This window comes from Apteryx rowi, unplaced genomic scaffold, assembly GCF_003343035.1.
Source record: "Apteryx rowi isolate R43461 unplaced genomic scaffold, aptRow1 scaffold_1, whole genome shotgun sequence".
Classification (NCBI taxonomy): domain Eukaryota; kingdom Metazoa; phylum Chordata; class Aves; order Apterygiformes; family Apterygidae; genus Apteryx; species Apteryx rowi.
Window position 1 is genome coordinate 5,002,556 of NW_020447196.1, and position 13,268 is coordinate 5,015,823.

The following is a 13,268-nucleotide window of genomic DNA, read 5'->3' on the forward strand; positions in this document are numbered from 1 at the left end:
GCCGGCGGCGCCCAGCGCGGCGGCGGCCCGCGCCCCGGGAAGGGCAGCTCCGCGCCATCCCGCTGCCCTGCGGTGCTCTGCCCTCGCCTCAGCCCCTGCGGCGATAGTTGCAGCTAGCAGTTTGCTTCACGCTTACAAAGAGCTAAAACCATGCGCGCTAAAACCAGCTGCAGGGGCTCAGCTGACCGGCACGAACCCCTTCAGCGGAGGGGACTGGTTGAAGCTGTCTGAAATGCTGAGGTACGGGCAGAGGACCTGTGCTCACGTTTGCACTGCAGTGTTTGCTCTGGGGTGGTAGATGTTTAGCTCCAAAGCCACTGCTTTAGCTAGACAGGAGTGCTTACAGTAATACTGTATCCTAATGTGGACACAGTTAAAAGACTTAAAAAAAAAAAAATCTTTTGCATCACCACAGCAGCTGCCCAGACATGCTTTATCCTTTCAGCATCCCCACAGGAAATTCAAGGTAATTTATTCTGTTAATAAAACACTTTGGCCCCTACACAGTTCAGTACACCCTTTTCACCTCAGTGTTTGTCTCAGAAATACAACTACAGGAAGTCAGTTGTCCTACCTCATAGTTTCCTTGACTAATGACAAAGTAGCTTCTTTGATGGGACCCTCATGGGTGTTGCCATGTCATAGGCCATAAAAATAAATGCTTTTGCCTATGTGCATAACTACTGCCCGCAGTTCATTGCATCTGTTCTTGGACACAAGTGATAATAACCATGTATTTGTGAAGCTGCCAACAGAAAGCAGTTTGGGTTCCAATATCCTTCTCTGCTGGCCTACAATAGCCTGGATGTCTGCAAACTTGGATGCATTTGAGCTGCTGCTCTATGGCCTGAATGTTTGCAGACATCCAGTCCCAAAATTGAAAAAGGTGCTCCAGCGAGTGACCCACCTTCAATTGCACAATGCATTAATGGAAAAAGAAAAAAAAAGGGCTCACAGTGCACCTATGCATACATCACTTTGATTCCAGACTCCATCTATTAAGTCATACATTGTATGACTTGCTTGAGTCACAAGACTAATTGCTAATAATTTGTTTGTTAGCATCCATTTCCTCTAAATGTATGTTAAACATTTTTATTTGGGGTCATATTTGCTGTTTATAGCTTTAGAAACAAGCTTATGCTAAATCAAATCACTATTAAATTGAATTAAAGATATCCAAACAAGGTTACACTACTTAATTAAATACATTTAAATGTCTGTTGAAATTAGACCAGTGCATATTTCTTGAATAAAGCGTCTAGTAAAAATGCTAAAGGAGGAAAGGGGTCATCAGGATGTATAAATGGGAGATGGGGCAGTACATGAATGTGAAAGCACAGTGGTGCTTGTGAAAAACAGGATTAATGGATGCAGGAAAGAAAAAAGTGTACATTCCTAAGAGTTCAGAAGTGTAGGTGTGACAGTTTTTTTCACATGTATCTACAGTGGTTAGTATGTAATATTGTGTGTCTATACAACAGACATACTGTCTGGTTATGAAGGAAATACTAAGTGCTTATGCAGATTCACTTAATGCTTAATAAAGAGAGGGAGAGGGAAGAATATACAATCTAGTATTTATAGAAGGGGTGATGTAATAGTTTTTCTTTTTTTTTTTTTTGTCTGAGCAGCTAAATCTAATTGCCTGTTTTTCAGGATGCATTTTATGTGCACAACCATCTGTATGACTCTGTTAGGATTTAAAATTAATTTGAAAAGCATTTAACCAGGAGCAGACTTCTTGTTATGACTGTATACATCAAAAATTTGCTTAGCAAATCAGTATTGCTTTCATGGTATGATACAGGTAAATTAAATTTCGACTTTTAACAAATATTTCTACCTGGACATTTAATCAAACCATAATAAACTATTACTTAATTTGCTATTGCACAACTAAATAATATGTTTGGGTTTGGGGTTTGTAAAATATCAAAATAAAATTTATCTAATAACTTTGTTAAGAGTCCCAATTTGTTATTAACTTGTTGTCAAAGAAGATTCCCTGTTTTCTTCACCTATTAGGCCCTGATCCTGGACTTTGTATACACCTATATATATATATATATATCTGTATGTATATTCTTTTTATAAAAGAACAGAAACTTAAAACAGTTACGATTCTGCAACTAGTCCTGACTCTAAAAAATGTTAGTATGCATTTTTTGAACACACTGGACCATTAAACTTGGTGTCTCCATAGAAAACACCCTAGAAGAAAACTTTATTGCTTTGTAACTTTGGAAGATAAAAAGTAATTTTCTCACCAGGAGGAGAAAATGACAAGTCATGATTTATATTACATCTTTCAAAGCTTCAAAAAAGATCTGGTTTTAATTACACTTTTAAAGTACATTTGTGGGTGGGTAATCTGTAAAACATGAATTAATATTTCTTCCCACTCACCTCCACTTAACTGAGCCATTTATGTATACAAACACAAAGAATAAGGAAGTATAATAGAATATTGTATTTAATTAAACATGATATATACTGATGCACATTGGACTCCTTTCAAATCAAAAAGCCTGATGACATACATAAGAATGTATATAAACTTGTTGCTGAAACTGGCTTTGGGCCTATTTTAAAGAGGGGCTAGTATATTGTTGGCAACATATAAATGTCTTACCAGGACTATAGTGTATCAACTACAGGTGAGTTTTGAGAAACAACATCAGTTTTCTTTCAGCAACAACCTTTTATACATTTTCACATCTCTTAGTAATAATAATAGTAAAGTTTCACAAGTTTTGTCTGTAGAAACTATGCTGGGATTATTTCTATGATTCATTTATTTGCTCTATTGTTTTATTTGTAAATATCTACCATGACCAGCTGAGAAATAACTTCTGCACAAACTACAGTAATTCTTATGGCAATTATTGTTATCTTTGCAATAATCCATGCACTTCAAGAGCACAAAGCTAGCTACAGCTAGCTAGAATAACCAACAGCTATTCTAGAAATACTTTTAAATATAGCTTTGTGTGTTTCAGTGGCAATGGAAATAATTTTTATATATGGCTTTTAGAAATTCATGATCTGGTCTTTTAAATTTTGTTGAAAGTGTAAATAGTCATCTGTACTCATGTAGACAGGACTTGACAAAGAGGCTTGGGACAATTAAACAGCAAGAAAGCCCCAATTTAGCCCTTAAAAAGTCTTTCAAGGGGATACTTTGTACTTGACTGACCACCTTTTTTCTTTTACAGGCATACCTCAGAGATATTGCAGGTTTGGTTCCAGACCACCGCAATAAAGAGAATATAGCAATAAAGCAAGTCACACAAATTTTTTGGTTTCCCAGTGCATATAAAAGTTATGTTTACACTATACTGTAGTCTATTAAGTGTGTAATAGTATTATGTCTAAAAAACCAATGTACATACCTTAATTAAAAAATACTTCAAAAAATGCTAACCATCATCTGAGCCTTCAGCTAGTCGTAATCTTTTTGCCAATGGAGGGTCTTGCCTTGATGTTGATGGCTGCAAACTGATCAGGGTGGTGGTTGCTGAAGGCTGGGGTGGCTGTGGCAATTTCTTAAAATAAGACAACAATGAAGTCTGCCGCATCGATTGACTCTTCCTTTCACGAAGGATTTCTCTGTAGCATGCGATGCTGTTTGATAGCATTTTACCCACAACAGAACCTCTTTCAAAATTGGAGTCAATCCTCTCAAACCCTGCCGCTGCTTTATCAACTAAGTTTATGTAATATTCTAAATCCTTTGTTGTCATTTCAACAATGTTCACAGTATCTTCACCAGGAGTAGATTCCATCTCAAGAAACCACTTTCTCTGCTCATTCATAAGAAGCAACTCCTCATCCGTTAAAGTTTTATCATGAGATTGCAGCAATTCAGTCACATCTTCAGGCTCCACTTCTAATTCTAGTTCTCTTGCTGTCAGTCTGTCCTTTGAAGCTTTGAAGACTGGCATTGACTTCTCGTCTCTAGCTATGAAAGTCCTACATGGCATCTTCTTCCAATATAAGGCGGTTTTGTCTACATTGAAAATCTGTTGCTTAGTGTAGCCAATTGTCTTAGCTAGATCTTCTGGATAACTTGCTGCAGCTTCTACATCAGCGCTTGCTGCTTCACCTTGAGCCTTTATGTTGTGGAGACAGCTTCTTTCCTTAAACCTCATGAACCAACCTCTGCTAGCTTCAAACTTTTCTTCTGCAGCTTCCTCACCTCTCTCAGCCTTCATAGAATTGAAGAGAGTTAGGGCCTTGCTCTGGATTAGGCTTTGGCTTACAGGAATGTTATGGCTGGTTTGATCTTCTATCCAGAGCACTAAAACTTTCTCCATATCAGCAATAAGGCTGTTTCGCTTTCTTATCATTCGTGTGTTCACTGGAGTAGCACTTTGAATTTCCTTCAAGAACTTTTCCTTTGCATTCACAACTTGGCTAACTGTTTGGCGCAAGAGGCCGAGCTTTCGGCCTATCTCGGCTTTCGACATGCCTTCCTCACTAAGCTTTATCATTTCTAGCTTTTGATTTAAAGTGAGAGATGTGCGACTCTTCCTTTCACTTGGACACTTAGAGGCCATTGTAGGGTTATTAATTGCCCTAATTTCCATATTGTTGTGTCTCAGGGAATAGGGAGGCCCGAGGAGAGGGAGAGAGATGGGGGAACAGCCAGTCGGTGGAGCAGTCAGAACACACACAACATTTATCAATTAAGTTCACCGTCTTATATGGGCACAGTTCGTGTGCCCCAAAACAATTACAACAGTAACATCAAAGATCACTGATCACAGATCATCATAACAGATATAATAATAATGAAAAAGCTTGAAATATTGCAAGAATTACGAAAATGTGACACAGAGACACAAAGTGAGCACATGCTGTTGGAAAAATGGCACCAATAGACTTGCTCGATGCAGGGTTGCCACAAACCTTCAATTTGTAAAAAATGCAATATCTGCGAAGCACAATAAAATGAGGTATGCCTGTATTCACTCTGGCCAACTTCTTCACTCTTCCAGAAACTGTCGAAGTGTAGCACCTAAAAAAAAAAAAAAACAACCTTTGACAGCTTTCCTATTTGAATTCTCCCCAGAAATTCTCTTCCACTCTGCGTCCCAAACACCAATTTTTTTCTCCAGTTCCACCACATAGCTATGAAACCCTACTAAGCCTAAATGGGGCTCTTCAACCTGAATTTTGAGAGAAGCAGATGAGAGAAAAATTATGAGGACGCTGGCCACATGTAAGGGGAAAGTGGTTGTATTCCAAGGTATTCCGCTTCCACCCCCTCAGCATTACGCTGCTGTACCACGACCAGTACATTTTTTGCTCTTATGTCAGTATTGCAGGCTTTCTTGATATATCCCTTCTTCCTTCCCCTCACGGCTTCCTCTCCCTCTATGAGCCAGGGTCCTGATCCTCCCTGCAACCTCCAGGAAAGCTTTTTTCCTCTTCCAAGCCCCCATGCATATCTGAAGCTAATCAATCTCCTTCTGTTAGCAGGGGCAGGAATCACGTAATGACGGTACCTGATCCCCTTGATTGTTACTGGGCTCTCCACCTCCTCCAACAGTCATTATTTTGTGACAGAGAGCAGCAGCCACAGACCAACAACCTCTTAGTGGTCAGCAAGACTCCTCTTCTTCCTTGCAATGCAGTTATAAGCAAGGTATCTTTTGTTGTTTTTCTAAACTGTAGCATTGCTTTGAGCTGGGTTACAAATGCTTATTTTCAACATTTAACTCCCATGGATCTGATACGGCCATGTATGTCCAGCCATTAACTGAAGAACTTTGTTCCCAAATCTCTTGAATAGTTCAGGGCATGCTAGAAACACATTGCAGTAAAGCTCCCTAGGCACTTAAGCACTTTTTGCTTAACCATCAGGTGAGCCTGGGCATAAAGTTTCCAGAAAAGTCTAGTATAGCTCCTACTCAGAAACAGCCAGGCTCTTCCAGGCTTGCAATGTGTTTCAAAGTTCCATCTTGAACAAAGTACTTGCTAAATCTTCACAATAAAATATACTTGTGTCCTGTCGCTGTGACAAAAGCTATTAAGTACCCTTTCCAGAAGTTATTTTTGCTGCATGTAACTTCCTAGGCTGCAAATATAAAAGGGGAGGCCTGAGGCAGTACCATGTTTCAACAGGCCAAGTTGTCACCGAAATTCCGGGAAATAACACTCTCCAACCACAGGGATTAGGTTAGAAAGTCAGCATTACTTTATTGCGGCACCGGGTGCATGGGGGATTGCTCCTCCTTTCATGCACACCAACGATTTTACACAGCACATATTTATTTAGCCAGCCGCTACATATTCATTAACTAACCGTTACATATTCATTAACTTCCCGCAAACTCCCTGCCTATTCGCAGAAGCTTTATGCATATACTAATCACAAAAATGCACATTCGTTATATACATTATAAGGCTACTCCGAAGGTCCCTGGTGGTCGTTTGAGGAATCTCCCCTTACTCTTTTTTTCCTTTTATGGTAGCATGTCATTTAAAGACAACTCTTGCAGTTTGACAAGGAAGTCCCCCTCCAACTTGAACAGGATGTTCTCAGCAGATAAACAGACCTTGTGACCCCTTCCAACTTGAAGAGGATGTTCTCAGCAGACAAACAGAACTGGTGGTGCTCTTACGCCAAACTCAAAGTTATTTTACCCTGACCGTTTATTCTGACTGTTATGTATCAATTCCCTCCTTTGGAAGTACATAATAACTTATTATTTACTTCCATATTGTATGCAAGACAGCAGTCTTAACACATCCGCCTATCATCAACGCAATTATTACTATAATTAGAATTAAGATTAGATTAGACCACCATCCTGATAAAGAAATACCTAGTTTCCCAAACATTGTCTTTACCCAATCTGTCTCAAGATTTTCTTTAATATTTCTGCTAGTGGCAGCTACCTTTTTAATTCTTTCTAATTGCTCTTTAAGAGGTCCCATTACATTCGGAATGTGGATACAACAGTTTTCCGGGTCTTCTTGTATATATCCACATAGTCCATGGTCTCGGGCCAAGAGTAAATCTAAGGCTTGTCTGTTTTGGAGGGTCATCTTAGAAGTGCTTTGAGCTTGTTGATTTAATTCCCACAGACTGTTCTGGGTAGCATTTGCTAATACCTCCACCTGTCCTGTTAGATTATCTATAGCAAACTTATTGTGTAAACTCATAGACTGGGGGCTGAAGATGGATTCCAATACCCAACCAACAACAGTTCCCGCACTAGGTTTTTTCCAGTCCTCTTCCTTAGTTTGGTCTCGTTTTACCAAGCCATTTGAAACTGGAGTGATGGGATTCTTCCTCCACAGAGGACATAGGGTCAACAATCCTAGAGTGAAGGGTTGAGTTTTTCCATCAAGGGGTAGATGAGTTGTCCAAGTTCCATCTCCTTTTACCCATACTGTGTGACCCATAGCTGGGAGTACCTTCTTTTTACAATTAATTGAATTGTCTCCCCTCCATGTCTGGTTGATAGAAGTGGTCAGATTCCTACAAAGGCAACCTAACCTTAAAGTTCGCGCTATTGGTCCAATTTGTTGTATTTCAAGATCACTAGAGGTGCAATTAAAAATGTTAGTACAGTTCAGCATGGAGTTTCCTAGTTTCTTTCTGGCTTCTTCTAGCAAAGGTTGCTTAATAGAGGATAAGTTTGCACCTACTTCCCCAGCCCACTCTAAACACCAATCTGCCTTTTGACTATAATGCCATTCTCCTTGTTCTGAACTTTTCCATATAGAGGTTAAATCCATTCCCCATGGCACCTGAGCACATTCATATGAGGTCCAATTGCCTCCTGACTCTGAGTTAATTGACCTCTTCTTTCTACCGTATAAACTGCTATACACATCGTCTACGTTCCAACATAAGTCCTCACCATTGGGTAACCCGTCCCGTTGAAAACCATCTGGGCAAGAGCTACTCTTATTCTCTAGTATGTCCCATATTATCTGTTCTCCGGTGGGTAGAATACTTAATCCCCGACTCCAACATTGAGTTCCGTTACTATAGTATACTGTTTGATCTCTCGGGACTTTAATAATTTGCATACCACTGATATTGTGGATATTGTTCCACATTCTAGAGAGGTTAAAAGTTAATACGCCCCATTCTAAAGGATGGCTTGCTGAATGGGGTAATGGCAGGCACGCAGTAAGGCTACTGGTATTGTGCATTCTCCCAAATGACTGTAATAATTGTAAAATCATATTATCCCTCGCCTTAGTTAGTCCAAAAATACAGACTATTATTATCAATTTCATGTTGTCCGCCTGAGTTTTAGACATAATGGATCACCAGGTGATGGGCTGGCAACAGTCCACTGCGTCTGCTGTGGAGCTGGTTTCGTTCTACTATAATGGATCCAGGAATCTATTCCTTGCACCTTGACAGCAGTGTGGGTGGTCAACAATACTTGGTACGGTCCTTTCCACTTCTCCCGCAAGGGCTCATCGCTCCATGTCTTGATGTATACCCAGTCTCCAGACTGGCAAGGACGGACAGTAACTTCCAGGGGAACCAGAGCAGACTGGATGACATACCTGTGAAGGGAAGACAAAACCTTTCCCAAGGACATAATATAGTCTTTTAGCTTTTTCTCCCCAAGGATATGAACATTCCCTCCCCCCGTGATTGTCTGATAGGGTCTCCCATATACTATCTCATATGGGCTCAGTTTTTCTTTAGTTTGGTCTTATTCTTACTCTCAATAAAACTAATGGCAATGCATCTGGCCATTTTAAATGAGCTTCCTGACAAATCTTACTCATTTGTTTTTTTAAACTCTGATTCATCCTTTCTACTTTCCCACTAGATTGAGGCCTCCAAGGTGTATGTAAATCCCATTTTATCCCAAGGACCTTTGATAGTTTTTGTACTATTTCCACTAAGAAATGAGACCCTCTATCTGAAGGCATACCTACTGGTACTCCAAATCTAGGAATTATTTCCTTTAGTAGGGTTTTTACTACTTCCCTAGCCTTGTTGGTGTGACAAGGGAAGGCCTCTGGCCACCCTGAAAAGGTGTCTACCAACACCAACAGATACTTGTACCCATTTTGTCTTGGTAATTCAGAAAAGTCTATTTGCCAATAATCACCTGGGCAGTTCCCTTTTTTCGTGACTCCTGGTGGAGGACGTTTGTATTGATAGGGGTTACTTTGTAAACAAAGTTTACATTTCTTTACAATACTTTTGACTATTCCACTCATTCTTACACTTAAAACTTCGTAATGGCCTATTCTCCCTTCGCCCTGTGGCGCCAACAACTGATACTGTCTGGTCACTTATTTGTCCCTTACAGGTATTAATAACTGAAAAAGTGGCCCCGGTATCTACAAGGAATTTTATTTCCTCATTTCCCAACTTCAATGTAACCAGGGGCTCTGCTGGGGAGGGTTCCAAGTGAGCCCCCAGTCTTCCTCAGTCCTCATCTAAAGTCATTAAATTGGCCACGGGTCTGGATAATTCCCCAAACCCTCTATGGTTTGGTTGGTTCTGGGAACATTTCCTTTTCCAGTGCCCTTTCTGCTTGCAAATTGCACATTGGTCTCTTTCCAGACATGGCCTAGGGCCTCCAGCCCCACCTCTTTTTGGCCTCCCTCTTGGGGGTCCTTTCCGTGGGTTGCCGGGTTTTATAAGTGCAGCTAGTAACTTTCTATCCCTATCTTTTTCCTTCCTCTCCTTTATTTTTTCCACTTCCTCTCTATTATTATATACCTTCCATGCTGTTTCTAATAATTTACTTACAGATCTAGAATCATCTCCCTCCAACTTTTGCAATTTACTTTTGATGTCTGGGGCTGACTGCCCAATGAAAATATAGACTAATTGTATAGAGTCTCCTTCCTTTTCTGGGTCTAAATCAGTATATCTCCGGGCCATATTCATCAGTCTATCAAAAAACGCTGACGGAGACTCTTCCTTTCTTTGTATCACCTGATACAATTTTGACAAATTCTTCACCTTTGGTATAGCATGTTTCATCCCAAATACAATTAATCTCTGGTATCTAGCGAGTAACTCTTGCTGGGCCGGGTTGTTCGGGTCCCACCTAGGAACCATGGGTGGAAAATGGTTGTTTACTGTGCCCTGTTGTCCCCCTTGCGCATGAATCCTTTCTGCCTCTTCCTTGGCTTTTGCTAATACTATGGTCCTCTCATCTATTGACAATGACATATCCATTATGACCTGCAGATCATTCCAAACTGGGTCTTGCGTTCTAACAACTGTCTCTAATACCTTAGCTACCTTGTCAGGGTCCTCCCTATAAACCCCAGCTAACTCCTTCCAAGATCTCAAATTGGTTACTGAAAATGGTACCTTAACACTTACTGGTCCATTGGCTCCTACTGCCTATCTTAGGGGTGCCTGAATTATTCTAGAAGTTCCCTTTCTGGTTCTTTCTGCGATAGGACTAAAGCCCTCATCCCCTCCATATTGTCCCTCTTCATCTGAGCTACTACTTTCCTCCAAGTCATGACCCGCCAACCTTTGCCCCATGCATCTAGTTTGCTCATTGTTCCCATTCATCCGTCTTAGCTCCTGTCTGTCCCCAACCCCAGGGCCCACTAGCATTTCAATGTCTTCTTCCTCGTCCTGTCTATATTTGATACAGCGCTTCCCTATACTACAAGCCGAGCAACACCGCCTAGGGGCCCTTTTATCCTCCTTTTCTAATGCAAGAACCATAGGATCTTTTGGTGTAGGCATACAATCCTTCTGCCATTCAGGGTGATTTCGCAGTGTAAAGAAAAGATCAACATAAGGCACTTTGTCCCATTTTCCCTCCCTTCGGCAAAACAACATTAACTGTAAAATGGTGTTATAATTTACAGTTCCATTCAAAGGCCATTTTTCCTGATCTTCTAATTTATACATTGGCCACCAATGATTACAATATTCCACAAGTTTCTTTCGCATCAAGGGATCTCCCCCCAACTCTTTCCAATATTTCAACACGCAACCTAACGGAGAGGTTTTCACAACCTTCTCTTCGGTTGACTGTCTTGTTCCCATTATTAACAAGGTAGCAGTTCCCAAAGCAATACGAATACCTTATTCTGTACTCCGGGCGTCCCCGTAATTGCGTATAGAATTTCCTAAGACTGTTCCCCTATTCCCTTAAAGCCTGTAAATAACTCAACCCTGAATGAATTTTCCATCACGACTTATGGGTAAGTCAATAACCCACAAGTAACGCCTTTTACTTTACCCAAAGACCGGGTGAGAGACCTACCGGACCAGGGAATCAGAGGATCTCCCCGAAAATGCTCCAGCGCAGCTGGAGTCCTCACGATTCCGTTGGTCCGCAAAGCCTCAGATGCAGGGTCCCATTTGGGTCACCATAAATTGTCACCGAAATTCCGGGAAATAACACTCTCCAACCACAGGGATTAGGTTAGAAAGTCAGCATTACTTTATTGCGGCACCGGGTGCATGGGGGATTGCTCCTCCTTTCATGCACACCAACGATTTTACACAGCACATATTTATTTAGCCAGCCGCTACATATTCATTAACTAACCGTTACATATTCATTAACTTCCCGCAAACTCCCTGCCTATTCGCAGAAGCTTTATGCATATACTAATCACAAAAATGCACATTCGTTATATACATTATAAGGCTACTCCGAAGGTCCCTGGTGGTCGTTTGAGGAATCTCCCCTTACTCTTTTTTTCCTTTTATGGTAGCATGTCATTTAAAGACAACTCTTGCAGTTTGACAAGGAAGTCCCCCTCCAACTTGAACAGGATGTTCTCAGCAGATAAACATAATTGGTGGCACTCTTACGCAAACTCAACCATTGATCCTGACCGTTATGTATCAAAGTCTCCAACATGAAGCCTTATTCATGATTTTTAACTTATGGAGTGCAAATAAGTGCAGTCTCAAAATCACAAGCTTTGTATGTGTGTGTTTGCTTGTATTAAAAAGGTATTTTCCAGGATCACCTCTAAACTAAAGCCAAGATTTGATCATCAGTTAAATTGCTTAGTGTTGTTCAGCAAGATCTGACAGATTTCAAGACCGTGTCAACTGAGTAAAACAGAATCCCCCTTAAAATAAGAACTGAATAGTCATCTTCATCTAGACACTTCTCTAGCTCTCTGCATGACTGAATTCTAGATTACTTACCAAAGCACGCAAAAGCTGAGCACTCAGTGATAGGTGACTTGGGCCTCTCAAAAAAGCCCCAGATCCACCAGCCCAGTCTCACACCTCGCCGCTCACAGCCTCCAGTGGGGCGGATTCCCCACGGCGGGAACCCGAGCCCGAGCCCGACTCCGAGCGGGGCTCGAGGGGCCCCCCAGGACCCCGCCCCGTCCCGCCCCAAGCACCGCTGCCAGAGCGCGGCCGAGCCCAAGCGCCGCCACCGCGGGGAGGCAGCGCTGCTCACCGAAGGCCGCGGGAGCCTTCGCGGCCGCGAACCGCCGCCCCAACGGCCCGCGCCCGCCGAGTAACGGCCCTTCCCCTTCCTTTCCCGCCCGCGCCCGCGCCCGCGGCTCTCGCGAGATCCCCTCCGCTCCCGGCATCCATTTCGCGGCTGGAGCGACGGGGGGGCGGCTCTGAGGGAAGATGAAGGCGGCGGCCATGTTGGGAGCTTCGGGGTGCTTTTGGTGTTGCTTGTGCTGAGGGAGCCTGCGCGGGGAGAGCCGTCGCTGGGGGATCGGTGGAAGGTCGGGCCCGACCCGAGAGGAGGAGAGCGCCTGCTGCGATTTCGAGCCGGGCTCGCTTAGTCGCCTGCGCGCGGCTCCAGGAGCGCTCGGCAGGGGAGGAGGGGGTCCCTGACCGAGGAGCCAGCATCATGAGTGGGGGGACGCCCTACATCGGGAGCAAGATCAGCCTCATCTCTAAGGCCGAGATCCGCTATGAAGGGATCTTGTACACCATCGACACGGAAAACTCCACCGTGGCGCTGGCCAAGGGTAAGGACCTGGCGGATAGAGGCCCGTGGCCCTGGCGGCCCAGCTACGCGTCGCGGAGGGGGGCGGCGTAGCGCCGCTCGCCGCTGCGGAGGCAGCGCTGGGGCCCGTCCGGGACCGAGCAGGAGCCCGAAGCCGCGGCCGGCTCGTCCGCGGCGCTGCGGGCCTGGGGGCGGGGGGGAGGCCTGCAGGCTGCGAGCGCCCCGAAGGCGCGACGAGGGGGCCGGGCCGAGCTCCGGGGGGAGCCCGCGCGGTGTCGGCCGGAGGCGCGTCTGCCAGCCCTCCTCCCCGGAGGGGCGGCCGCGGCCGGGCGGGGGGCGGCCGGCTGCAGCGCCGCG

At 43.5% G+C, this 13,268-nt stretch overlaps 2 protein-coding genes across 10 annotated transcripts in view; one reads left to right on the forward strand and one right to left on the reverse strand.

Moving 5' to 3' along the window:
• Nucleotides 1-4,897: 4,897 nt before the first annotated feature.
• ERV3-1 (endogenous retrovirus group 3 member 1, envelope) lies at nucleotides 4,898-12,371 on the reverse strand. Of its 6 annotated transcripts, XR_003252283.1 has the most exons (4): nucleotides 12,143-12,371; nucleotides 11,241-11,382; nucleotides 8,388-8,564; nucleotides 4,898-5,023 (listed from the first exon to the last, which is right to left on the reverse strand). XR_003252283.1 is itself a non-coding variant. In XM_026058420.1 (3 exons), exon 3 carries the CDS (start codon nucleotides 8,287-8,289, stop codon nucleotides 6,721-6,723), a length of 1,569 nt encoding a protein of 522 aa, XP_025914205.1. In that variant the 5' UTR covers nucleotides 8,290-8,544; nucleotides 11,241-11,382; nucleotides 12,143-12,371; the 3' UTR covers nucleotides 5,030-6,720. The 6 variants fall into 6 exon arrangements, 5 of the variants coding, with proteins under 5 accessions (XP_025914205.1, XP_025914189.1, XP_025914210.1 ...); XM_026058420.1 differs by lacking the exon at nucleotides 4,898-5,023 and having other exon boundaries at nucleotides 5,030-8,544; XM_026058404.1 differs by lacking the exon at nucleotides 4,898-5,023 and having other exon boundaries at nucleotides 5,030-8,564.
• Nucleotides 12,372-12,532: 161 nt separating this feature from the next.
• LSM14A (LSM14A, mRNA processing body assembly factor) overlaps nucleotides 12,533-13,268 on the forward strand; it is a 21,759-nt gene continuing 21,023 nt past the window's right edge. For all 4 annotated transcript variants that reach the window (XM_026058442.1, XM_026058456.1, XM_026058450.1 and 1 more), the window contains exon 1: nucleotides 12,533-12,933. In XM_026058442.1, coding sequence (XP_025914227.1) covers nucleotides 12,813-12,933 — 121 coding nt within the window. In that variant the 5' untranslated portion in view covers nucleotides 12,533-12,812. The remainder of the gene's footprint in view (nucleotides 12,934-13,268) is intronic.

Excerpts from the sequence above, each read along its gene's own strand:
- ERV3-1 (XM_026058425.1), bottom strand. The coding sequence starts at position 8,289 with ATGTCTAAAACTCAGGCGGACAACATGAAATTGATAATAATAGTCTGT.